The 27,282-nt window shown below is 38.7% G+C and overlaps 3 protein-coding genes across 6 annotated transcripts in view; 1 reads left to right on the top strand and 2 right to left on the bottom strand.

The window, feature by feature from the left end:
* LOC109935532 (calcium-responsive transcription factor) overlaps window positions 1–12,075 on the bottom strand; it is a 51,759-nt gene extending 39,684 nt beyond the window's left edge. The window contains exons 1-4 of one of the 4 annotated variants that reach the window (XM_020534168.2): window positions 11,952–12,075; window positions 6,429–6,514; window positions 4,817–4,941; window positions 4,080–4,310 (exon numbers count right to left, since the gene is read on the bottom strand). In XM_020534168.2, coding sequence (XP_020389757.1) covers window positions 4,080–4,310; window positions 4,817–4,927 — 342 coding nt within the window. In that variant the 5' untranslated portion in view covers window positions 4,928–4,941; window positions 6,429–6,514; window positions 11,952–12,075. Of the gene's footprint in view, window positions 1–4,079; window positions 4,311–4,816; window positions 4,942–6,417; window positions 6,515–11,951 lie in introns of those variants that run through there. The other 3 variants (XM_020534170.2, XM_048599151.1, XM_048599152.1) reach the window with 3 other exon arrangements.
* LOC109937504 (collagen alpha-3(VI) chain-like) overlaps window positions 1–27,282 on the top strand; it is a 747,545-nt gene that overhangs the window by 43,192 nt on the left and 677,071 nt on the right. The window lies entirely within an intron of this gene.
* Window positions 15,298–26,557, bottom strand: prlh (prolactin releasing hormone). The gene is made up of 3 exons (XM_020534167.2): window positions 26,461–26,557; window positions 26,059–26,222; window positions 15,298–18,246 (listed from the first exon to the last, which is right to left on the bottom strand). The coding sequence occupies exons 1-3, from the start codon at window positions 26,511–26,513 to the stop codon at window positions 18,083–18,085; spliced, it is 381 nt and encodes a 126-aa protein (XP_020389756.1). The 5' UTR covers window positions 26,514–26,557; the 3' UTR covers window positions 15,298–18,082.

The following is a 27,282-nucleotide window of genomic DNA, read 5'->3' as shown; positions in this document are numbered from 1 at the left end:
AGACAGATTCTTGTTCAACAGGGAACTCAAAGATTATCGACGTAGAGGGGAATGCAGAATTCAAAAGAAACAGATCAGCCATGATCTAATTGAATGGCACAGCAGATTAAAGGGCCAAGTGGCCTATTTTTGCTCGTAATCCATATGGGAGAAATAGCAGAAACCACAAAGTTGATAATCTACTGTTCATTAGGAACAGCAGAGAAGAATTTAAAGGTGACCATTTAACATAATTACAAACAAGTCTTAAGTTTTAAAATGATGAATTACATTCAATTCAGTAGGCAGCAATCCATTGGTGAGGCCTGCGTAGCTTTTCAGTAGATACAATAGTGAAGGCAGCATTTGGTATGCTTGCCTTCATTCATCATTGCATTAAGTATAGGAGTTGGGAGGTCATGTTGAGGCTGTACCGGACATTGGTTTGGCCACTTTTGGACTATTGCGAGCAATTCTGGTCTCCCTCTGATAGGGAGGATGTTGGGAAACTAGAACACGTTCAGAAAAGATTTGAGGATGCTGCCAGGATTGAAGGGTTTGAGCTACAGGGAGATGCTGAATAGGTTGGGGCTGTTTTCCCTGGAGCATCAGAGGCTGAGGGGTGACCTTATAGAGATTTATAAAATCATGAAAGGCAGGCATAAGGCAAATAGACAAGGTCTTTTCACCAGGGTGGGGAGTCCAAACTAGAGGGCATAGGTTTAAGGTGAGAGGGGAAAGTTATAAAAGGGGCCTAACGGCAACTTTTTCCACATAGAGGGTGATACACATATGGAAATGAGCTGCCAGAGAAAGTGGTGGAAGCTGGTACAGTTACGATATTTAAAAGGCATCTGGATGGGTATATAAATAGGAAGGGTTTAGAGGGACATGGGCCAATTGCTGGCAAATGGAGCTAGATTTATATAGAATATTTGGTTGATATGGACAAGTTAGACCGAAAGGTCTCTTTCCTTGCTGTGTATTTCCTTGACTCTAAACCAATGCCCTAGCACCTGATTTATTAGATGATCTTTGCTACCACTTTAATTATTTACCCAAAGGCTGCAAGCAATGAAGGATATTATTCTTTCATCCAGTTTAAGTGGTCAATAACCCACAGATAGGTAAAAATGACCTAAATTGACAGAAACATAAGATTAATCAGGAATGAAGAACTGAGCCTAAAAAAATGACGAAGGTCAAGGGAAAGTAATGGGGTGACTTCCAGTCCAGGACCATTTGGAAGTCAAATGACAGCAATATGATCTGGTATAAATTTACAACTAGCCTGCAACACGTTTTTGACAGAAAAAGGATCAGTACTATTTTAGAAGTATTAAGACCGGTCCAGGTACTGTAAAAGACGACTGCAAAATAGGAACTCTAAAAAAATTTACAGGTGCTAATGCATGACCACCATTAGGCGGCATCCTTCTCCTTTCTATCTGACCGTACCAAGTGTGTATGTCAAATTATAATTTACCAGTGCATCCGATACATAATTCCAACCACACAATTTTTGTCCATTCTGGTGTGTTTTACCAAGATGAATCCCAAGGTCTCATTGCTTAGAGATTAATCAAATACTTTTATAATCAAGATTCCAAAAAAACATTATGTCAATTACTCTGATATAAAAACAAAATACTGCTGGAAATGTGAAAAATGAACAGAAACTGCTAGTAATACTCAGGAGGTCTGGCAGCATTTGTAGAAAGAGTTGTTGACAAAATATCAAATTTCAAAAGCATTAGGTTAATTGGTTCTCGTGCAGAGACTATACAAGTTGACCATGGAAGAGTGAAAGGGAAGATCTGAGATTGGGTCAAAAGGCAGGGGAGAACAAGAGGGGTGATGGTGCAAGACAAAAGGGATGACGGGAGAAATTAAATAAAAGATTGATCGAGAAGAACTCAAAAATGGAAAAACACAATTATTAACAACAGTTGTAAACCAAAACAAAACGGACAAAGGTTTTAATAGAAAATTGTTGAACTCAAGAGTTCATACATTGTGAAGTGTCTAACTGAAATACAAAGTGCTAATCCCTAAGCATACATAAAGGTTCATCGGAACAGTGGCCAAGGACAGATGTGTCAGTGCGGGAGTGTTGCAGAAAATTAAAATAATAGATGGTATACGCAAACAAAAAGATAAAGGTTGCAACAGTCTTACCAGACCATAGGTCGGCTCTCTCAGACACAGATGACTGGTAGTGGTTTAACCTGAGGGTCTCTGTGCCTCAGGCAAAGGAAGACGTTGAGAAGAGTCCTCAGCCAGTGCAGGAATTGAATCAATGCTATTGGCATGACTCTACATCACAAACCAGCCATCCAACAACTGAGCTAAACAACCACAATGATAGAGGACATGCTTGCAGACTAAAGAAAAACATTCTGCAAAAGTAGTCACCCAATCTATGCTTGGCTATGCCAATATAAAAGAGACAGGATCATCAGCAGAAAAAGAAATACATACTGAATTGAAAGCAGTACAGGCAAATCCCTTTATCCACCAAAAATCAGAGTTCAGGGCTCTAGATAGGATGGGAAGAGGGAAATGGGCAGATGTTGCATTTTCTGCATTCGAGCAGCAAAGTGGCATTAGGGGTCACTGAGTGTTCCATAGGGAATAATCCCCACCTCCCTGAACTTGAGTAATTTGAGCATTTTATGCTTTCATTTTAATTGCACTGAGAATGTGCCCTTGGGAATATGCTTTTCATTATATATTCTTTCTCACTGCTATTTACCCCTTCCCACTGGACCTCATTAATTGGTGAGGAACTGTTGTAGTTAATGCAGATTATGACTAAAACGACCCTGATGAAGGCATGCCTGCCCAAGCCATAATTCAAGACAATATAAACAATACAAAGTAAATAGCTACAAACTTGTCAGCCAAAATTGAAGACTTAAAAGCAAGAATTGAAAAATTTGTGAAACTTTTTTCCTAAAAATACCTCAATAATTCTAGAAAGGAGAACTTAAAGTCCTAAAACCAAAGCGATAAAGAGACAATGATAGCAAGTTTGGTAAATCACCATGGAGGTGATGGCCTAGTGGTAACATCGCTAGACTATTAATCTACAAATTTAGCTAATGTTCTGGGCATCCAGGTTTAAATCCTGCCACCACAGATGGTGGAATCTGAATTCAATAAATATCTGGAATTAAAAGTTTAATGATGACCATGAAAACATTGCCTACTATCAGAGAAAAACCCATCTGGTTCACTACTGTTCTTTAGGAAATGAAACTGCCATCCTACATGTGATTCCAGAGGAGCAACAGTGTGGTTAGCACTTAACTGCCTTCTGGGTTAATTAGGGATAGATAACAAATGGTGGCCTGGCCAATCATGCCCACAACCTGTGAAGGAATTTTTAAAAAAAAACCCACGTCAAACATAATGGATTAAAATAAGTAAAAGAAAGATTATCTCAGATTAGTGGAATATAGTTAAATGAAAGGTGATCACGTGACTTTGCAATGCATCAGTTTTGTTAAAGAAATTTTGCCTTCAGGTTCTTCTTCCCAAGGCTCAAATCTCTTAATTTCGAAGATTGATTAAACAATTATTTTTAAAGTGTGTCAAAATTTACAAGTGTGTAAATCTACAGTTTACATACACCTGCAAATTAAACTATTATTGTTGACAGCATATGGTCCATACTGTATATTGCATATTATGATTCAAGACAAATTCCTGTTGTCAGTTACACTTATTAAGTCATTCAATTCCCAGAGCATTGGTACGTATAAGTTTAAGCAGTCACATTCACTACAACGCTCTTATTCAAATCCATGTTCAAATCTTTGGATAGAAAGTTCTGTGATGTATGCTGTAAGGATTACCAGACCCTACTGTAAGCTAGATGCAATCTAAGAATTTATCATACTGAATTGTCAGTTCTTCAATTCGTTACCTGTTGAATTTTCTTCACAGAATTTTAAACTGAGAATAAAAATGACACATTTTGTGATTATTATACATCACCATGTGGCAGTTTGAGTTCAGCAATAAACAGGATTATTGCACAAGGTAATGAGAAACATACATGATTTCTATAATTTTCATATAGTGCTGTTACTAACCATGCGTGCATTTGTATCCCCCAGTGACTGAAGTTCATACTGGATCGGCTGTCCATTCTGATCCATCAGCTGAAACGGCGCAGTAGACAGAGTTGGTGCTTGCTGGGACACCTGTACTGTCGGATTCTGAGAAGTAGCAGAGTCATCGGTAATGTGAACTGTGATAGGAATGACAGTGATTGGATCATTCCTTCCAAACGCAGAATCTCCATCATCTATCCAGGCTAATTGCTTCAAAGGTTAAGAAAGTATAAAAGCGGAGTTTAAGTGTCTTGGTATTTCAGCAACAGCAAGCAGAGATAGTTCAATAACATCAGAATGACAGTCTCAAAGTCTGATTGCAAACTTGTAATCTAGCTGGATATTTAACTTAACTGTGGACACAGTACCTACATGAATAGACCTCAAACTCAGCTGCATCATGGGGTGGTAGCTATCAAGTGGCAATCTGAGGAACTTACCAGGGAGATTGACAAAAAATTTAAAGGACTAGCAATGCACACAAATATCAAAGTGATCACTTGTACAGCAGTATTGGGATATACTACCATGTTTGTATTCCTGCAACAGAGTATTTCAACAACAGAATATTTCAACATTTGCTCAAATTTTGCAAAGAAAAGTCTGCCCCAAAACATTTAAGTTAGTTCCCTCTGCACAGGTTGATTCACCTACTGCATGTTTCCATCCGTATCTACTTTGACTAAATATGTTTCTTGTCTAGTTCACAATCATACCTGGAAAACTTGATGTTCTGCTTCAGAATCCTCATTTATATCAGCATTTGGTCCCAATAATGTAGTACTTCTCTCAATACCAATCTCACCTTCACTGACATCTTCTGCCATCTCAGAAATAACCACTGAAATAAAAAGTGAAAACAATACAAAATGACTGAATAAAGAAATCTAAAGGATCATAGCTAAGTGAAATATTTAAATATACACTGGAATTCAGAGGTCAGATAAAGATAATCCCATAACACATACAAGATATATTTTTTTTTTTAAAACTGTGAAAGGTAATAAAAATTGAAAGCATTTTTATCTTTTTAGATACAGATAAGACAAAGAACTTGAAATATTAGGGGAATTAACTTCATCTTACAGTTCAGTCCAAAACTGAGCACAGATTAGGAATTGCCTAGCTTGACTTTCTGGAATACAGATAGCTAGCAAAATCTCAATATACCTTCCTTGATTGAACAGAGTTCCCTCTTGAAAGCAAGTGAGTTAAAGATGCAAGACAAAAAGTTGGAAGAATTTGGATGGAATGTCCTCTCAATGGAATTGTTTTCTGATATCCACCATCAAGGTTCACGTATCAATGGTTATGTGGACATGGTATGGAGGCCATTGTATCCTTTAAAATTATATGATGATAATCAAATTGGAAAAATTCTTATTTAGAGCTTTATTCTTGGGTCCCTTCTATTCAATCCATATGTCATAGGTTGTGTCAAGTCTCTTCTGTCGTCAGCATTCAAAATTATTTAGTCCAAATGTTCAATAGTTTAAAGAGTTGACACAGAGCAGAACAATTAAAGTAAGAATGTAAGATTTTAAAAAAAAATCCAAATTGGATCATTTCACATCAAACATATTGAACACAAAGCTGGAGAAACTCAGCAAGTCTGGCAGCATCTGCAGTTAGCACTGCTGCTTCACAGCACCAGATACCTGGGTTCGATTCCACCCTCGGACGACTGTCTGCATGGAATTTGCACGTTCTCCCGGTGTCTGCATGGGTTTCCGCTGGACGCTCCAGTTTCCACCCACAGTCCAAAAATGTGCAGATTAGGTGGCTTGGCCGTGCTAAATTGCCCATGGTGTTCCAGGAAGTGTAGGGTAGGTTTAGGAAATGCAAGGTTAGTGGGACAGAGTAGGGGGATGGGTCTGTGTGGGATGCTCTTCAGAGGGTTGGTGTGGACTTGTTGGGCTGAATGGCCTGTGTCCACATTGTACGGATTCTAAGGAAAATATTTCTTTATTATAGGCTTTTGACAGAGGAGGACGCCTATTGCAAATGACAAAAAGGGTTGTTAATGTCGAAGAAATGTAAAATGGACATAAATGAAAGTGTCAGAGATGGAGAATTGGTCCTCTAAGTGCAAAAAACAAAACTTAAGATACGTGTGTGTGCGCGCGTGTGTGCGCGCGCGCGGAAGTACCAAGAACAGACAAGTTTGCAGGTCACTTCCACACCAGACTGAGCTGAAGGTACATGATGCTTGAAAGGAATGAATGTGGTTGGCTGAAAATCATTTGTTCATGTTTGTGTGTTATCAAAAAATACCTGAAGGTGTTTTCATGTGTCCTGTACTTTTGTATTTTCTTACCATTTACTTACACTAAAATCCATTCACTGTTCGTTAGCCAATCCACTTAATTGTCCAATTCCCTTACAATGTCTTGAATCTTCTCTGTACCGGTTATCTGACAACATTACAAAAAAATTACATTGTAAAAAGAAATATCCTCTCTCAATACTTTATGATTCAAGTACAGAATTTAAAATAATTGTTTAATAAGCATTTACCAAGTTTTGCTCTCTATTTATCTTATATCCAATTCAGTTACTCATTCACTCAGTGAAGGTCTCTATCTTGCAAACTTCCAAGTATGTTCCCTGTGAAAATTTGCTGTTCAGTTACATCCATTTATGGCACGTTTAGACCAAATTTCTTTGTGTCGTTACTAAACATAGTTTAAAAATTCTTTCCTGATATGTGGGCATCATTGGCAAGGCCAGCATTTGCTGCCCTTAAAGTGGCTCGCAAGGCCATTTCAAAAGGACTGATAAGAATCGCCTGTTGGCCAGACCTGCTAAGGATCAAATTTCTTCCTAAAAAAGTAGTGAACCATACAGAGTTACACAAATATTGATGGTAGGTTTATAGTCACCATTACTCAAACTAGGTTCATATTCCAAATTTATTAACAGAACACTAGTTCCACTTGCTTCCATAGTGAAATTTGAAGTCCTGTCCCCAGTGCATTAGGCGAGGTAAGTAAATCAAGTTCTAGGGGGAACAATTTTTGAGTTTAGCTTTACTTGAGGCAGAACTACAATTGCTGTACCACACTGGTTCTAAAAAGGTCTCAGAAATTTTATTGGAATATTATTTTGAACTTTGGATGGTGCAAAATTAAATGCCTGATGAGTCCGGAGTATAGATACACAGACGTTATACGAAGCTTTCTTCTTAGAAGCATAATGCATCCGTGATCCGCAACACAAGTACACTACAACAAGCCAGACCAATTGTTTGTACTATCCTACATCTATATGTTCTCTTCCAAATGTATAACTGACAAATGTGACTCAAAACTAGAGCATGACACAAACTTATTTCCTGTATATTGGACATAATTTTGTCTTTTAAAGATAACTAACCAAGAAGTATTTCTGATAAGTCCACTTACAATTTTAAACTCACTCATTCTGACTTGTACTGCAATCGCACTTTGGAATATCAACAGCACAAAAAGTAGGTTATAAGAATATTTAGACATTCACTCCAAACTCATAGATATAGCCTAAACAACAAAAAACAAGCCTCTCCACCAGTGTACTAGTAAGCAGAAAGCACCAGTACAACTGTACTGCATTCTCTTCCTATAATTAGTACACAGCATTCCTTTCCTAATAGCCTGCTCATGAATAGATGAAGCCACTTCATCCTCAGCATCCAAATGCCAACTAACAAAAATATGACCAAGGTATCATTCCCCCAAAGCAGCCCGAGTTTTAACATCAAAAGCCAAATCCAGTTATTTACTAATTAAAAATTATGTACACAAATTGGAATAAATACAACATGGTAAAATGTCACTAAACAGCTTTTTTTTTTAAAACTTATGATGTGCCCCTCTCAAGTAGAAATATTAAATGAAACATTATACAATGTACTTTCTGCTTACAACAGCCACAAGATATTTCACTCTGGCCGAAATGTATCATTTTTCTTGTTTAATAAAAGTTATTCTGTTATCTTTCCTCAGTTGATTTTCACAACAACACCTCTAAAAAGATATCGTGCTTTTCATAACCAGATGTCTCAAAGCAGTTTTCCGAAGTACTGTTAGAGTGTAGTCATTGTTGCAATGGGGAAGAATGATTATCTCAGAAAGTTCATGTGTGCTTTCTGGATGAAAACAGGGTCACAACCTTAGCTGCGATATTTTGCTTGCCCATATTCACTGTCCAGATTTATTCATGAAAAATTGCCATATGGAAAGGTTATCAGAAAACAGCTAGCATCTCTGGTGAAAGCCAGTAACCTGAAACATTAACTTTATTTCTCTCTTGACAGACGCTCTCAAACCTGATTGTTTTCTGTTTTGCTCCTAATGAAATGATCATTAGAATGAATGAGGATGTTCAAAAGGACAGAGGCAACAAACAGAAGCAAACAAGGCTGTGGTTAAAAAAAAATGTTGAACTGTCAAACAGTTCTCCATTACATAACATTGCCAATAGAGGGCCGAAGAACATTATAACAAAAACGTCCAAATTTTCATTGATTTCCATCAGTAGATTTATTCTTTAAAACAAATTCATTCCTCAATCCAAATGCTCAACTTGTCATGCATGTGTTTTATTTCAGCTCCTCTGAAAAAATACAATCGAATATAGCATCATTAGCTACTCCAGTATGTACTCTTTAATAAAAGTCCTTCACGTTGGATGTTAGCAAAACTATAAAATGCTTGCTGTGGTTAAAGTGAGAAAATTGGTTTGCAACCAGAAGCAAAAATTACATAAAGAGTTTAAGTTATTCATCTTCAGCATTTTTTGGTCTCTAGTGTCCCATTTTGACACAGATGGTAGCCAACAAAATCCTAGATAACACAAAATAATGCATTGAATCTGGTCACTGAAAAGTGGGCAAGAACAATCAGAGTCTCTTTCATTGATTTTCTCCCCACCCCTGTATAACATCTCATGATCTACACTGAAATGCATTAGATTAGCACGGTGCCTCTGATCTCACTTCCCAGGAAACTTGGGAAACAGATATGATAATTTCCACTATCACACCCCTCAAGCAAACACTTATCAAGAACAATGACAGGAGGCACAAATATTTTATATTCAAATATGCTCCAGTCACACAAGAGACACTATTTTGGATTTGCAGCCATGAGGACACCTTTGTATTGATTGGAATTTATGGTAGTATAACAAATACAACGGTATACGTAACAATTTCTTCAAGCAAAAATTTACTTGCAATTTGAAGTTTCTAAAATGACTGTCAAATAAATATTATAAGATCCCACACAAGATTTTTTTCAGAATGATCACCAAGGATTTGTTAAAGCAGTCAGTATCATGGTAATTAGTTTGCTGTTACAAAGCTTCATGTTCTAAGATAAATTAACACAGTTGGAAGTGAATGTCCAAGGTTAACAGCTATTTCTTAACATTACATTAGCTCCCACACTTAAGGCTTTACAACTTCTCCTAGCTGACATACTACATCTCTGCTCAAATTAGTTCAGTTCCCTGGTAGCACCCAAGTAACTTGCATCAACTAGCTCTCAACATTAATAATACTCCCAGTTTCAAACAAAAAAAAACAAAAACCATGTTCATGATAGCTCACTGTTCATTAGTTATTTTTAAAGAAAAAGAACCTTTACTACAGTGCAATAGATTATAAACAAGCACATTTTATTAAGGTGATAACATTTCATACATTTCCATTGCAAAATGTCTGACGGACACTTACAGTGGCATTTAAAATATGTTGGCATAGAAAACCGGGTTACTTGGTGGAACAAATACTAAATGGAATAGCTACAACAACTGACAAGCATACTCAAGGTTGGGTCACCATTTCACTGAGGGGTCTTAAAATTAGCCATGTCCTTTTGGAACATCCTCCCCACTCACATGGGAATTGAATAGGCGAAGAATAGAAATAAGGTTATCAAGCCATATACATTCAAAATAAAAAGGCTACTGGCTTCTCAGCTGGAATAAGATTTAGAGTGAAGTACTGTAGGGACATAACACCTAGAAAAAAGTTTGATACAGTAATTTGTGCTCATTATCTCACACATTTTCCTAAAATTTATCTGGAGTTCAGTGTTTCTTTACATACTAGAATTGGTATTTCAAGCACATCAGAATTTTACAAAGCCATTTGATCCCAAGTGAGCAAGAACAACGTGATCTCCCTTGAGTTTATTTATTTTTGATTGGCACTTTAACAGCCCTACACCAAAAATCCTACAGAAATTCATACGTCAGAGACTCAGCAGACTGTGCCACGTTGTGGTTAGGACACATGCACAAATACATGACCTGACACAGGTATATGATTCTTCACATGCTGAGTCTCCAATGTCAACCACAATGTTGTGGATTATGAATATCAGGCATTGCTCCAAAGGGCAATCAAGAAAGTTTCCCTGTTTTAGTTTCATCTCTCCAAGGATTAAATCAAGACAAGCCTCCCTGTAGTAGTTTCATCTGGTTCCTAGGTGATACCTTGAATGTGCTACCTTGAAGAAATATAATTTGGAATCTAAGATTAAAAATCATAATAGCACGAGAATTGGATGCAGTTTATATCAACATACAACATTGCAGCTTTATCACAAAACTTTTCAGAAATATGAAAACCTAAAAGGACCCTACCAAACAACCAAATGTTTCAGCTTGAAAGCACTTGTATAATGTTGCTTATTTTCAGCAACGTTAATTTTATGGAAAAAGTAAAAATATTTTCACAAGTATTTATAAACAAAGAACAAACAGGTGCACAAATGTGTAATCACACAATCATACCAGACATTCAATTAAGCAAGGCATTAACTGTCTTTGGTAAATAAGACATTTGTTGAAACAAAACCTGCCTGTGATATATTTTGGTGCTTTATTATAAATACCTCCTCCTCACATCAGTAACCATTTCAGGGACTTTTTCCTCTTAATCCCCATCGCATTAAATTCTTCCATCTAAATTATTTAACTAAATGATTGAGGCATTTTAATGAAACCTCATTACTGGAACTCTTCCAAAAGCTTTTAAGAACTGGCAACGCAACTGGTTTAGCGTGGAAATATTTCAATTTTAATGTTTTTAATTATGGATTTAAAATTTTAACCAGTGTTTCAAGATTTACATTCTACCAACTATGCATATTTTGTGTCAAAAGCATATTTTTGTGTCAAAGTTTTGCTTCAGAGGGACAGACGTCATCTGGCAAATTTTAGGATTACAGTTCAATACCCTACTCTATGGCATTTGACTGGTGACATCCCTAAAAGATAAAACGTGGCCTGAGCTTTTCGGAAGGATCAACTAGACTGCACCATCCCACGAGCTGACAGTGAAAATCCACACTACCTGCTGGAGAAAGGGAGGTGGCACCATTTTTTGCACGGGCACTGATTTAAATATTGATTTATGGTAGTTAATATTTTTAAAATGTCCCTTTCTTTTAACATGCAGCAATGACATTGCGCGCATTGTGGAGGAGGGAGGGGGGATGGATGTCGGGGGCGGGTGGTGGTGTGTGGCGTTGGTAGAGGCCCAGCCACACAGCCAGGTAGCAGCCAACTCCTCCCCCTTCGATAGTTTCTCGCCATTTTGTTGCGCTACAACTTTCACTTAATAAGCGCCTGGTGGGGGCTCAGCTCGCCTCCCCATCGTCTCTCTCTGACTCTCTTCCCCCACTCCAACACCTACCTACCTACCTACCTACCACCTCCTGCCCAAACCCCTCCCGCTCCCCCCCCAACCACTCCTCCCGGGAGCGGCAGCTCCCACAAGCTGAGAGGCAGCGAGTGCGCGGGACAGAGGCCACAGCCGGACAGACAGACAGCGGCGAAAACACCGGAACGAGTCTACTCAACCTCGTCTTCACTCCAACACATCCGCCATGGAGGGGGGCCGGGCCGCCGTCACCGCGCATGCTCCGACCCCAATGTTGCTGTGGGTGGTGATGGAGGATTGTCGGCACTGTGGGGTGGGAAAGACTGCCGGCTCTGCGCAGGCGCGGCGCGGAGGGCTCTTGATGTGATGGACGGCATCGCACGCCACGGCGCGTGCGCGGGGCAGAGCGGGTTCGCGAAGGGCCGGGCCGTCCGACGCCGCTGGCATTGCGCGTGCGTACTGCCCGCCGCCATGCTGTGCTGTGGTGTAGCGTGGGGTTTTCGGGTTTGAACGACGAGTGGACTGAGCTGATTTATATCAACGCTGTCGGGTTTTCTTTTGAAATCTCTTTTCGGATTGGAATGAAAGGGAAGGGGACTGCGAGGTCTTGCCCCCCCCCCCCACGGGACACTGGCCCATTCGTCCATCTCTTCGCTCCCAGCACCTTCCCATACAATGGCAGACGGTGTAACACGACTTTAATCCCTGTTCACTGTCTGAGGCCCGCAACGCACTTTGTAGGTGGAACTGTAATTCGTGCCAGTACTTTAACTCCAGCCTTCTGTATTTGCTGCTCACACTGTAAGCTGCTCCCCATTGACCACACCAGGCCACTTTGAAGAAAATCTCTGGTCCTACCACAAGAATGACCCTGACTTTCCTGTTATTTGCGATTTCAGAGCACCATCTTGCTCTGTGGTTGGGCTTGCTACAGTTTTCCGGCAAAGCCCAGTGCAAGCTGGGGAAGAAAGCATCTCTTGGAAAAGGTGCAGAGGAGATTTACCAGGATGTTGCCTGGAATGGAGGGAAGGTCTTACGAGGAAAGGTTGAGAGAGCTAGGGCTTTTCTCTTTAGAATGATGAAGGATGGGAGGTGACTTGATAGAGGTGTACAAAATGATCAGAGGTACAGATAGAGACTTTTTCCTAGGGTGGAGGTAGATGTTACGAGGGCATAGTTTTAAAGTGAGTGGAGGTAGATATAGGGGAGACATCAGAGGTAGGTTCTTTACTCAGAGAGTGGTCGGGGTGTGGAATGCATTGCCGGAGAGGGTAGTGGAGTCGGCCTCATTAGGGGCATTTAAGCGGCTGTTAGATAGGCATATGGATGATAGTATAAGGTAGGGGTGGAGGTTAGATAGACCTTAGGATTAAGGTAAAAGTTCAGCACAACATCGTGGGCCAAAGGGCCTATACTGTGCTGTACTGTTCTATGTTCTATGTTCTTCCTCTGCTTAGAAATTTTACTGATTTCAGGACTCAACGTTGTATTCAAATCTATCTTTCGTTTTGATTATGCTTCCTCACCCCATTGCTGTTTCTTGTTTGCATGGGAAAGTTCTGCTATTAATGCAACTTTTAATACCTACTCCTTAACTAAAACTATTACTTGGACATCTTTCAGTATTACATAGGTACAAGCAAAAGGATCACAGCAACAGATTCTCTTCAATGTGGTAAAACTGTGGGCTTCGGCCTTTGGAGGGGAAATCAAGTCTATTTCAGCTAAGTATTCAGGCTCTCAATTCTTGTAGAAAACTGGAGCAGTGTTGGCAATAACTCCCGGTTCATAGGTCTGCTGCGTGGACTCTTGATGGTGACAGCGGGATATTGGCTGCAGTGAGGGCAGAGTGGGGACTCCTGGCTGCTGTACGACCGAGCACGGACCTTACAGAAGTCCTAGAGGTGTGTTTGGGACCCTGGCTGATGAGGATGAGTTGTATTTAAGTACTTCCTTATTCTTTTGTAGCTGTAAATGGCACCAGATTGTAGTGACTGCACCTTTTGCTGTATTTCCCTAAATATATGTGACAAATCATATATTCATTGATTACCTTAGTACTCACTTTTGCTGTGGGCACCTTTACTATCTATTTGCTCCTCATCCCAATTATTCAAAAGCTGGAAACTATCACTCTTCCAGTCCTATTCAGTCCTGAAGAAGGAGCTTACTGGATTTGGTTTCTTTCAGTGTGGATGCTGCCTAAACTGCTATGTTTAACCAGTACATTCTGGTTGTATTTTAAATTATAAAGCAGAGGTCCCCCCCCCCCCCCCCAAGATAACTAAAACTGAAACACCCAGAGAGGTGTGCCTCGCCCTATCATCTGTTATAAAGGAGTGGTTAAATAAAATAAACCCCTGACACTCACTTTATAATCAACAAGTAACAATTTATATATCTAACTCAAACAGTGAACAAATGAACTAAATACAAACTGAATAAACCTCTCCTGACTACTCAATATTCATGAAAAGAACAAGATTATAATGGTATGCTGTTCCAATAAGTATAAGTCGCACTTGTATAAAACAAAATTTAAAAGATTGGAATTTAGTCTGTCAAAATTACAGCCAGGTTATGTCGTCTTGAATATTCTCTGTCTTATCTGACAAATTCTTCTGTCAGGAACGCCTTCTCTGTAGCTGAATACCTAATTTGTGTTCTTCCGTGCCATTAATTGCCTGTACAGCTGATGTGTTGTAAACACCATATGCTCATTTTAATGAACGCACTATCTGCTAGAAAGGGTACTCCTTCATGACAGCCTGAGCTAGATTCGTAGCCCTGTCTCCAAGGAGATACAATTGCATTCTGAATTGAATTTTGGCACATCGAAGCTTGCACATCATCATTTGAGTTGTGTATAACTTAAGTGGTCAAGAAAAATAAACTAATAACAAAAGTGCAATAGAAATAAGAAGATCTCTATTTTCAATTGCACACTACTAATGGGAATAGTAATGTTTTGACCATATTGAAAATAAACTACCCCAAAAACACTTGCTTTCAAAATCATCATGTCATTGGCACTTTTAAAAAAACAAAACTGCAACATTTTTCCTATATAAAAACCGAAAGAACTGTGGATGCTGTTAATCAGGAACAAAAACAATGTTTCTGGAAAAGCTCAGCAGGTCTGGCAGCATCTGTGAAGGGGAAAACAGAGTTAACGTTTTGGGTCCGGTGACCCTTCCTCAGAACTCAGAGTAAGAACTCAGTATAACCTAATAAGCAATTAAAGGCATTTAAAGCATTATTCTTACTCGGAGAGGTATCTGAATTCCACGTGATGCCTAAAGTTGAATTTTATAGAATCCCTATAGGGTGAAAACAGGCCATTTGGCCCATGGAGTCCACACCACTACTCCAATGAGCATCCCAGTCAGGCCCAACTCCTGCCGTATAACTCTGCATTTCCCAATGGCGAAAGACGCACAGAGGGTCATAAAAAGGGATATCAAAACCTGGTATCGGAATACAGCAAAGTAGTGATTGATTGGGTTGCAGATTAGTTGAACCAAAGTACTGCAAGAGGGCAGAAAGTAAATCAGATGTTTAGAATTTATTTTAAGTTAAATTAAGACAAAAATCAATGGTAATCACAACACAAGGAAAGCTTTAAGCAATTAGTAATTGAAATCAACAAAGTTGATCAATTTGTTTCGTTTCGCAGGCTAACAGATGGACAAATAAAACAGAACAATTGAAAAAGTTGTTTCACAACCTGAAGACATTTCTGTATAATTGTAAAATTAGGCTGATAATAATGTGTAATACTCAAGTGTTCTGTGGTTAAATATGGCTCTGCAGAGTGGAAGTTTTTGAGTTATTGTGCTACAGATGAATCAGTCGGTGTAATTTAAGAAGGACTCTTGAATTACTATGAGAAGACAGAGGATAAGTATGGCAATCTATTATAGGTAACTCTGCAATAGAGAACGGTCCATTGGGAACACCAGATCATGGAATTATTCTTAATGTGGGCACATTATCTAACTGAAAACAATTGATAGCAAAAGATTAGAAGGCAGCAGCTGGATAATGTCACAGAATAGGCAGAGGTTGATAAAATCCATCAATACAGGGAGCATTAGTCACCTAATCTGCAAAACAGAGGAGCAAGATGAACAGTGGAATACAATGAGATACAGAGGAGTATTGCTTTATTATGTGTGTATGTTCAAACCAGTTTCCACCCACTACGAGCTCAATAACTTCTTCAGACTAGTTCTCCAATGATAATGTTAATAAAATGAATGATAACATTAATGAAAAATAGCAGGAAAAAAGTAGTTCTAGTCTTGCAATACTTAAAATTGGTACTTACAGTTGAAACTCCTTTAAATAAAACTTTTCTAACAACATGTAATCTTTCTGCACAGTACATGCTTCACCTGAATGTACAATCACACCACAACCTCATAAAATGCAGAATTAACACAAAGGTACTTCTGAAAAGGAAAATGAAATTGCTGAACTTCAGAGGCAACAGATGTTCCAACAGTATTTTATCTTTAAGATCAAATAGCTTGAGGTGTTTACTGTAAACATCCTATTTCAAGCATTTGACAGATGGTCTTTATTCAATATACATTTTGCACTTTACATTTAGCAATGTCAGTAGTGTGGAATACAATTCTTTTCTGGATGTTACTATATCCATGTTCAAAACCTGTCTTCTCTTGACATCCACACATTTTGAACTTGTTGACAGGAGTTTTTGTATAAAGCAACCATCACAGCTGGCTGTGTTTCTTAGTAACCCTAGACTATGAAATGGATGTCAGATACTTCTCCAGAGGAAAGGGATTGATAATTATATTAAAGCAATCTTAGGAGAGCAAGGGAAGACAATGCTTTTGAATGTTTGTTCTTAATGTCCCAAGGCTAAGCTCAGAGACAAATGAAGCACTACGAAGCTATAGGTGAAGAGAAATGAACAGCTGGCTATATTATGTATACAAATGGACTAGGTTAATAAGCTGGAAAGGAACACAAAGCAAGGTTGACATGAAGAGGCAAAAAATTGAATTAGGATCAATTTATTCCTACAGTAAAATTGTCACTTTATCTTAAACTACACTCCTTCCCCCCGCCCTTCCTCAATTATTGGGAAACACACCAACATCATTAAAATGGCATTTTTGGTTGGGGGCAATGCAATAGCCTGATACAATGTTCCACAGTGACACAACAACTATCTCGCCAAGAACTAGTGAAAGCCTTGGAAAAAATAGGAAAATTGGTAGATTAGATTTCTGACCCAAATGGTTGTTGCAAACACTAATACAGGACTCAGACTCACTGCTTTGTATCACACTGCTTTAAAAGTCATAAAAAGTTAACAAAAAATCCTTAGAAATATTGTTAAATTGGTTTAAGTTTATAGTAGTGAGAGATACGAACACTTATAGAGGAAAAACTTTCCAGATTTGAAATCTAAATGCCAACAAGCACTTTCAGGAAGGTACAACATAAGTGAAAGGTAGAATAAAAAGCTCTCTGTTTTGTACCAATAAGGTACCTTAAGCATAACTATAGAAGAACACCACTGTTAGTTTTCTTCTATTTTATGTTTTGGCTACTATGAACAGAAGATGGCAATTTACTGTCAAAGTAGCAGGTGTATGAATCATGAAGACACATAATGCTATGATCTTACCAATATTTTGCTTGAAATGTCTTCATCAGTGCTTCCACAATATAGGAAACTTTGCATTTCACATATATTGACAAACCTTACTCAATGCAGGACAGTCTTAAGGTAGGGTTAACATCAAATTATATATTCATTACTTTTGCTGAAAAGAATAGTTTTGGTGCTGAATCTGAGCAAAACATTTTTAAAATGCAACAACTGAAAAAGAAATGAAAATCACTGAAGAGGAATCAAAATTATGCAGAGAAAGAAAACAGGAAAATAAGTAGAAAAGAAATGTAGTTGAAAGAAACAGCTAATGGAAATCGAAGACATGAGTGAGAATTACAGGTTTAGGGAAATGTAGTACCACAATTTCTGACATGGTTTGGCTATTTCTTAAACAGTTCCCTATAATCCTGGCAAATAACACCAAATGACAATGGTAGGCACAGAAGTGTGGATGCACATTGATTTCTAATTGAGTTGAAACTCTAAAACTACTTTAGTTGAAGTTTCAGCAGTCAACATTAAAGTTTTGCTTTTGCACACATGATGAACCTTGTCTTTTTAATACTATTCACATTTTGATAGTTATTTGAGAGTTTTTTTATTACACAATTACAGAAATAAAGTTGAGAAATAATGAAACTGGCTTTGTGAGAATAGAGTTATAGGCAGGAGCTTAATTTAATCATCCTGGTTGGATTCTTCACTTTCTTCGATTGGGATACAGACACGACGAGTGCCAAATTCATATTTCCTGATGTTTTCCAGGGTTAGTCCTCGCCTTCCAAAACGGCCCACAGGCCTTATTCCACGTCCAGTATACCAAGAGGAATCAATATCAGCATCTGTGAACAAGGCGTGAAGATTTATATAAACAGCATTTGTAACCTGTTACAGCTCATATAATGCAATGAAAAAATGTCTACATCAGAATGTCTTTCACTTTACTTCAAAATGATATGCCTCTGGTCATGAAGATAGTGATCCATAAGTTCCAAGGGTGTCAGAAGTCTTTTATGCCTTGCCTTTGTGTAATTTTCAGCAGTTTCTATATTTTATATGTCTAGAACAAGATTATGAGCATTAGCAAACTGTTCATTTGACGTTAGGGATGATCAACTTGTTGGGAATGTATGATAGCAATCCCCCTCCAATAATCAGAGGGAAATTGAGGACCATTATGTAGAGAGATCTCAGATATAAGTAAGAATAATATAGTTGTAACAGTAGGGGATTTTAATTTTCCAAACATTGTCTGGGACTGCCATAGAGTTAAAGGCTTGGATGGTAAGGAATTTGTTAAATGTGTTCAAGAAATTTTCTTTATCAATATGTAAATGTACCTACAAGAGCAGGAGCAAAACTTGACCTTCTCTTGGGTAACAAGGCAAGGCAAGTGATTGAAGTGTTAGTAGGGAAACATTAGTGATCATAATTCTAATAGCAATGGAAAAGGATAAGCCTTCTGTAAAGTCCTTGATTGGACTAAAGCAAATTTTAATGGTATCAGACAAGAACTTTCAGAAGTTGACTGGAGTAGACTGTTCACAGGTAAAGAGACAACTGACAAGTGGGAGGCTTTCAAAGTATCATAACGAGAGTTCAGAGGCATTATGTACCTGTTAGAGTGAAGGTTAAGGCTGGTAACATTTGGAAACAATGGATGAATAAAGATGGTGAGGTTCTAGTCAAGAATAAGAAAGAATCATTTATTAGATATGGACAACGGAAATCAAATGCTCTCTTAAGAGGGAAATCCAGATGGCAAAGAGAGGATATGAGAGCCTTGGCAGATAAGGTTGAGGATAATGCAAAGAGATTCTATGTGTACATTAAGAGCAACTCGAGAGAGAATTGTGCCCCTTAAAGATCAACGAGGTCATCTATGTGATGAACTTCAGGTGATGGGAGAGATATTAAATGAATATTTTGTATCAGTTTTTACTGTGGCGAGAGAAGTGGAGGCTAGAGAACTCAGGGAAATAAATATTGATGTTTTGAAAACAGTTCACATTACAGAAAAGGAAGTGCTGGAGGTCCTGGAAAACATAAAGGTGGCAAATCTCTGGGACCCGATCAAGTGGGAGGCAATGGCGTAGTGGTATTATTGCTGGAACGTTAATTCGGAGACCCAGGTAATGTTCTGGGGACCTGGGTTCAAATCCTGCCACGGCAGATGATGGAATTTGAATTCATGAAACACCTGGAGTTAAAAGTCTAATGCTGACTGTGAATCCATTACTGATTGTCAGGAAAAACCCATCAGGTTCACTAATGTCCTTTAGGGAAGGAAACTGCCATCCTCACCTGGTTTGGCCTACATGTGATTCCAGACCCACAGCAATGTGGCTAACTCATAACTGCCCTCAAGGGATGGGCAATGCTTGCCTAGCCAACGATGCCCTTGTCCCATGAATGAATGAAAGAAAAAAAAATCGTGGGAAATTAGGGAAGAAATTGCGCAGAGCCGAAAAGTAATATTTGTATCATTTAAAACCACAAGTGAGGTGCCAAGGGCCTGGACGGTGGCTAACGTTGGGTCCTTTATTTAAGAAAGGCTGTAAGAAGAAATCCGGGAATTATAGACCTGTGAGCCTGATATCGGTGGTGGGTAAGTTCATAGATCATAGAATCCCTACAGTGTGGAAACAGGCCCTTCGGCCCAACAAGTCCACACTGAATCTCAGAACACCCACCCAAACCCATCCCCCTATAACCCACCTAATCTACACATCCCTGAACACTATGGGCAATTTAGCACAACCAATTCACCTAACCTGCACATCTTTGGACTGTGGGAGGAAACCGGGGCACCCGGAGGAAACCCACGCAGACAGTCACCCGAGGGTGGAATTGAACCCGAGTCCCTGGCGCTGTGAGGCAGCATTGCTAGCCACTGTGCCAATGATTCTGAAAGATAGGATGTACATGCATTTGGGGCAGCAAGGACTGATTAGGGATAGTTAGCATGGTTTTGTGTGAGGGAAATCTTGTTTCACAAACTTGATTGAGTTTTTGAGGAAGTAATCAAAAAAAAAAGATTGATGAGGGCAGAGCAGTAGACACTGTTTACATGGACTTTAGTAAACCATTTGACAAGATTTTGCATGGTAGACTATTTGGTAAAGTTAGATCACATGGGATTCAGAGTGAGCTTGACAATTGGATACAAAATTGGCTTAATGGTAGGAGAAAGAGGGTAGTGGTGGAGGATTGTTCTTCATACTGGAGGCCTGTGACCAGTAGTGTTCCACAAGGATCGGTACTGAGTCCACTTTTGTTTGTATTTATATGAAAAAATTGGATGAGAATATAGGAGGCATAGTCAGTGAGTTTGCACATGACACCAAAATTGGTGGAGTAGTGGACAGTGAAAAAGGTTATCTAAGATTACAAAGAGATTTTGATCAGTTGGGTCAATGGGCTCAGGAGTGGCAGATGGAGATTAATTTGGAGAAATGCAAGGTTTGCATTTTGGAAAAGGAAGGGCAGGACTTATACAATTAATGGTAGGGCCCTGGCTAAAGTTACAGAACAGTGAGACCTAGAGTTTTGGAATTTGCATCACAGGTAAACAGGATGGTTAAGAAGGTGTTTAGCATGTTTGCCTTCATTGTTCAGACCTCTGAGTATAAAAGTTGGGAAGTCATGTTGAGGTTGTACAGGACGTTAGTGAGGCCTCTTCTGGAGCACTGAGTGCAGTTCTCGTCGCCCTGCTATATGAAGGATATTATGAAGTTGGAGAGGGTTCAGAAAAGATTTACCAGGATGCTGCTTGGAATGGAGGGTTTGAGTTATAAAAAGAGGCTGGATAGGCTGGGACTTTTTTTATTGGAGCATAAAAGGCCGGCGGGTGACTTATAGAGGTTTATTAAATCATGAGAGGCATAGATAGGGTGAATAGCAAAGATCTTTTCCCTTGGGTGGGGGAGTTCAAAACTAGGGGGCATATTTTTGAGGTGAGAGGAGAAAGTTTTAAAAAGCATATGGTGGCAACTTTTTTTTTTATACAGACATTGGTTCATGTGTGGAATGAACTGTCAGAGGAAATGGTGGATGTACATACAGTTACAACATTTTAAAAGACGTTTGGATAAGTACATGAACAGGAAAGGTTTGGAGGGATATGGGCCAAACACAGGCAAGTGGGATCGGGAGAGTTTGGGAACATGGTCAGCATGACTGGTTGGACCGAAGGGTTTGTTTCCATGCTGTATGACTCTATAAGGGGTGGAAAGGAGTTTTAAAACGGACATCAAAAGCTACTGTTGTGCAGGGGAAGCTCTTGATCTTAAAACTGATGGAAGGTAAGACATGGATCAAACATCTTCATATGAAAGGGAGGAAAATATGAGGTCAGGAAAATAATAGTAACCAGCTTGTTTTGTACACTTCCTGGTATTACAGTGGCACTAGTGTTGACCTGGCAACAGATGCCCACCTGTCCTTTCAGAAGCCTACATATGCAAACATAAATCAAAATCAAGGGATTTAAGTAAACTTAAAAAGTTTTTGCTTAAAATGGATAATGATTATATATATGAAAAGTAAGATAAAGCTTCTGCAAAGTGTTTAATCTAACAAATATATAGAAATAAGGATTCTTGAAGTCTTAGGTGCAAGAGAAAGCCATTAAGGTCAACAGTATTTTCATATTTCATTTGATCTCCATTCTAGTTATTCAACTTTTTATTACATGCCCCAATCCTTGCCCTCACTGACAAAATCCACAACTCTTGAACCTTTTCACTCTGTGTTTATACTACTTGCATTTAATGGCCTCCTCTAATTTATCGCTAAACTCCGATATCCGCCATATGATGTTCCAGTTGAATTCCCTTATTCCACAATTGCTAAATCTTGTGATTACTTTTTTTGATCAATAAACAATTTATTTTGATCAACCTTGCTAATTCTATTCACAATGTTGAAAAACTTCAATTAGTTCCAAGGGAGTCGAAATTAGTCTGGAATAGTTTTGCAGCTAAACACACTGGAATCAACAGTAATTGATCCTTGGGACTTAGCAACACACTTGTCACATGTTGGTCAATACAGCCACAGTCCAAATGAAAACTTAAAGTTTTGACTGTCCTGCCAGATAAATCATGGAAGCAATATTTGAATGGGCTACATAACAGTACAATAAGGGCCTTTGGTGAGCATAAGGCCCTTATTTACAAACTTAAGGAGCCTGGGATACCTAAGCGGGGTCTCACAAGATTAGCCATGTGACCTATGCTGATGTAGATTAGTATAAGGCAGTACGTTAGTATATTAATATGTCACATCTAGCAATATAAATACAATTCAGTTGGAACACTGACTAAAAGCATAAAACACTTATGCGATGCGTGTTCAATTAGGTGGAAGTTTACTATCAAACCATTCTTTAGTAATTTAATAGACAATTTTAAACTGATTTAAAAATAGGAGCTGAATATGCCAATAGTACAATTTACCAATCACACAATAAACTATTCCCCTTTACAAGCTAAAATCCACTAATTTAACGAATCCTGCAGAGCACTTGAATCCAAGGGCTTCTGTTCAAACCGTGTTTTCAAGTTACAAATTTCAATCAGCACCACAGGTTTTAAGGCAATGTGTTTAATTTTATTCATATTTTCAAACAACTTCAAAATTAAATAGATTTTAAGTTGACTGGTATGCATTATCATTCAAAGCAATGAACAAAAATAGAACCAAAAAAATCCCTTCTCTTAATAATCATTTAATGTTCTCATCAGCAGTGTCATTTCTTCTGTGGGGCAGGAAAAATGCTCTTACCAATGCTAAGTCAACAAGAATGTCCAACTGTGTTGAGATAGTCGGCAAAGCTACCTGTGTAACATTATCTTTCTTTCTTTTGTCTTGTACTTATAATTATTCATTTCCTCCTAGAATGGCAAGACTTTAAAACCCAAACTTGGTCTTGTTGTTCACTGCTTTCTCATTTATTTTGTCTTTTTCACTCTTTTCAGCTGCCAGTTTTATCACATTTCACTTCAAATATTTAACTTTCCAAAATAGAGTGCTTTTGCACCCCAACTAAGAGGTCATTTTCGCTACAACCATGCGCAATAAATACAGGAGAGCTACATAACTGAAAGAGTTAACACAATTGAGCTTGATTTTGTCCTCTTACAAAAACCTTATCTATATTCACTTTCTGATATAGACCTCTGGAAAAAAAAAATCAGGTTCAGGATCTTTGAAATTTATTCCTTCCTGGACCAATTAGTAGCGTATTGGTTATTGTCCTCAGTAGGATGAACCAATGCAGCAAAGCCCAAGGATTAAACTTGGGTCTTGCCTATAGTTTTCATGCAACATTGTGTGGTTCTTTTATATACTGGGGTATTGGAAGAGTAATTTGTTCATGCTTCAACTGCATCCAACAGCTCCCTCTCAAGCCATCCTCTTCCCCACTCCAAAAATGCACAGCAGATATAAAATCATGACATTTAATTTATGAGTTTAAAAAGTTGGGGGTTGTTAAATTTGTAGTAGTGCTGTAATGTAAATGAGGTTGAAAGAAGCACCATCTCAAAATATTTTGCTCCATTAACTTTAAATTTCTCTATACAAATTACGATTGACCTACAGTGTATCATCTCTGTTTATCTTTTCTGAGCAATAGCTTGTATTGTTCTTTTTTAAAAAACCAAATCTCAACCCTCACTTCTCTTGTGGCTGCTCCTGGAGAATTTTGATATAATGATGAAAAGCAAAAAAAGAGATTAGGAGAAAGTTGCACCAGCATTTATAATTTGACATACTAATTATCTTCCTGTTTTAAAAATTTCCGTGACAAATTTTAAAATCATGAATTGAGAACATCAGCGCACGGGTACAGAGCCCCGTGTTTGTACTTCCCTGTCATGTTTGTTGGAGACAAGATTGAAAATTAAACCATTTCTATTCTGCTTTGACAACCTTGTCCAATTTAGATGCAGAATGGATTAAATGCAGGATGAGGTTCTCCCTACATTGTCTAAAGTTCTCCCATAATACTACCCCACTGAGTCCAATCCTGACGCACAATTGAGATGCAAGACAAAGTTCCTTTGATGTTGTCCCAACGTATGTTCCCAAGTTGGAGGCAACTAAGTTCCTCCTACTCTGCACCTTCAATATTCCTCTGCTGCAACTTCAAGAGAAGCAGCTCCAGATGCACAATTTCTCATTAGAGCCATCCACTGGCATTTATAAAATGACAGTAACAGTTTGGAGCAATAATGGTGCAGAACTGTGTGCAACATTAGGTGCTGTTATCGATGACTAGAACTGTTCTGAACTGAGGTCACAGAAATTAATTTTATTTGAATCTACTGTAACTGGCAGGGACTATTTTGAATAGGATTAAATTTCAGGCAGAAAGGCCCTGCAATGTCCTGTGAGAAATCCCCAGAGAAGCAAACCTATTCCCTCTTCCTTAGGATTTTGAACTTTCTAATGCACTCTGATCAATGTGGCAATGGCACCCACCAATAAAATGGTACTGAGAGCAAATTACCATAGATGATTGAAAACATGCTGGATTTCTCCATGATTTTTTAAAAAATACAAATAGTGTTTGGTAACCATTTTCAAAAGTCCACAGTTTACAGAAATCCTATTGCAGTGATAAAAACAACATCCATCTTGCTATTTCTTAATGGTAAAACAGAACTTTGAAGCTTTTTAATTTCATACATGACATAATAAACTAGAGTTTATGTTCTAAATCAAGAATACTTCATAAATGTTTTTAAAGTGGGCTAGTAACAGATAAAAAAATACTCAGTGATTTGGTTTTAAAATCCCCCAGACAGAGTGTGAAGGTATGAGGTTGCATGGATTACATTTAAAGAATTATTGCAGAGCAACCTGCAGCATGTAGCTTGACATCAAGTGGAGTTTGTCTGACCAGCTGCAGCCTAAATGCAATTACAATAAAGTACAGCATAAGGTTTCCTGTTGTTCAAAGCTCTAACATTGCCACGATGTTAGCAGCAACTCAACAACATTCAGCTAGGTCTTTGCAAGTTAGTATTTTATTTTTAGTATGTTGTTAGTATTTCCACACATACAGGAAACATGGTTCCAGTTAAGGGAGAACAATTTCTCTAATGAAGTAGAATCTCCCTTGCCAGGTCTGCACATCTTCCTTCCCCCTCCATTAATCTGGAATATTGGCTACTGTGTACACATTATGTCCTGATAAGTCATCAACAGTGGAATTATCTTGTTAAACCTCTCTACCAGTCTTCCTTTCAGATGCTCTTTAAAATTTGTCTCTTTGACCATTTGCTCTAATATGCCTCAGTTTTTGGTGTCAAATTTGATTTGTGCCCTCTGTGAAGCACTTTGGATTTATTAAAGCTGTTATACTAAAGCTGTTATAAAGGCACAAGTCTTTTGTTGAAGATGGGTAACATCCTGGGCTGGGCAAAATGACCCGATGTAACTCAAGCATCACTCTCTCACGGACCACAACCAGGCAATGAAAAGGATACTTGGTAGCATTATAATACTATTCATCCCACTGCCTTTTACAATCTCATTAGGCAAAAGTTGTCCCTTTTTTTTCTTATTTAGTTCGGACGAGTTGTAGAGATCTCCTGATCGCTGACCTTTTACTAATGCAACTCAGGAATAAAGCGATCACTTACTTCTGACCTCCACCGAGGAGCCTTGGACTCGAGAATCCGCATCAGGAAATGCCAGGCATACCAACAGGCATAAGATACAGCAAACCGACGGCAGCTTCATTCCCTCACAATGGTTTGGGGGCAAGTTCTTGCCGATGGACAGTGGACGGAGCTTGAGCCAAGCGCTGCGGGGAATAAGTGAGCGCCGCCAGTTAGGAACATTATAACATGACAGAATAACTTTCTAAAAAATGCATCATTTTAAATAAAAGAAAATCCTGTGCTTCGAACAGTTCTGAACTGCAAAAGAAAAAAAAAAGGTTGCAATGCATGTTTGCACCAAAACAAAAATGCATTCACTGTTTATCGAATGCAAGCAGAACTAAGGAGGATTTGCTGACTCCCAACCAAGTCTGTACTCACCGCTCGGTATCAAACAGGCGGGTTGAGAAGCTGCTGGTCCCATTCACTGTCATCCGCTTTTTATTGTTATTTCGCGATTACGTCAATGACTGGCAGAATCCACTTTGCCAAGTTCTACTTTCCAGGCGTCACTCAGCCAGCACCCTTCCAAGGGTATCTTGCTCACCCACTCTGGCGTCACCTGCACCCTGCCAGTGTGTCGCCTCTCAGCATCCACCTCCTCACATGCCTCTTCCTCTGCTCTTCAGCCTCTCACGGGGCGATTTCTGTGCCTGTATGTGTCTACTAACTTGCAAAGTCATCCCCATTGCTGCCTAAACCCAGAAATTAATATTAGCAATAATAGTCGACACTTTCTGCATTTGTATGACATTTTTGCACTATTTAATTGGAACCGTTAACCCTTAATGGAAAGCATTAATCCAACAACATGGACAATCCCGAATGTAGTCTTGCCTACTCATGTCTCTCTTTGTGTTTGGCTATCATTGAGTCTTGAATGAGTTCTCTCTCTCTCTTCCTGACTGTCTTTTTGCTTCAACCTCTGTACAGAAAGCCTTCTCCTGTTACTGTATCCTCCAGCGTCTCTAATCACCTCAATTAAAATGCAAGAAACAGCTGAAACTGCAACCTTATCATAGCACTCTTCTATCATATAACCTATCAATTATCAAAGTTGATAAAATAGTAATACTAACTAAATTGCAATGGATAGAATATAAATCTCCACTTGTTGACTGCTGAAGGGGCAATCTTATTTCATAACAGCTTTGACAAGGCGCAGAAGACATTGAATGGAATTGAAATGACTTTTTCTTGGTT

The sequence above is a fragment of the Rhincodon typus genome, chromosome 7 (genome assembly GCF_021869965.1).
Source record: "Rhincodon typus isolate 14 chromosome 7, sRhiTyp1.1, whole genome shotgun sequence".
Taxonomy (NCBI): domain Eukaryota; kingdom Metazoa; phylum Chordata; class Chondrichthyes; order Orectolobiformes; family Rhincodontidae; genus Rhincodon; species Rhincodon typus.
This window is presented reverse-complemented; position numbering and strand designations above follow the sequence as displayed.

What these genes read in the sequence shown, in the direction of transcription:
- prlh (XM_020534167.2), bottom strand. Translation starts at nt 26,513, where the DNA reads ATGACAGTGAATGGGACCAGCAGCTTCTCAACCCGCCTGTTTGATACC. An exon ending in CGCCTGTTTGATACCGAGCG is followed by an intron (nt 26,223 to 26,460) that starts GTGAGTACAGAC and finishes TATTCCCCGCAG; the next exon opens with CGCTTGGCTCAAGCTCCGTC. An exon ending in CTCCTCGGTGGAGGTCAGAA is followed by an intron (nt 18,247 to 26,058) that starts GTAAGTGATCGC and finishes CCTTGTTCACAG; the next exon opens with ATGCTGATATTGATTCCTCT.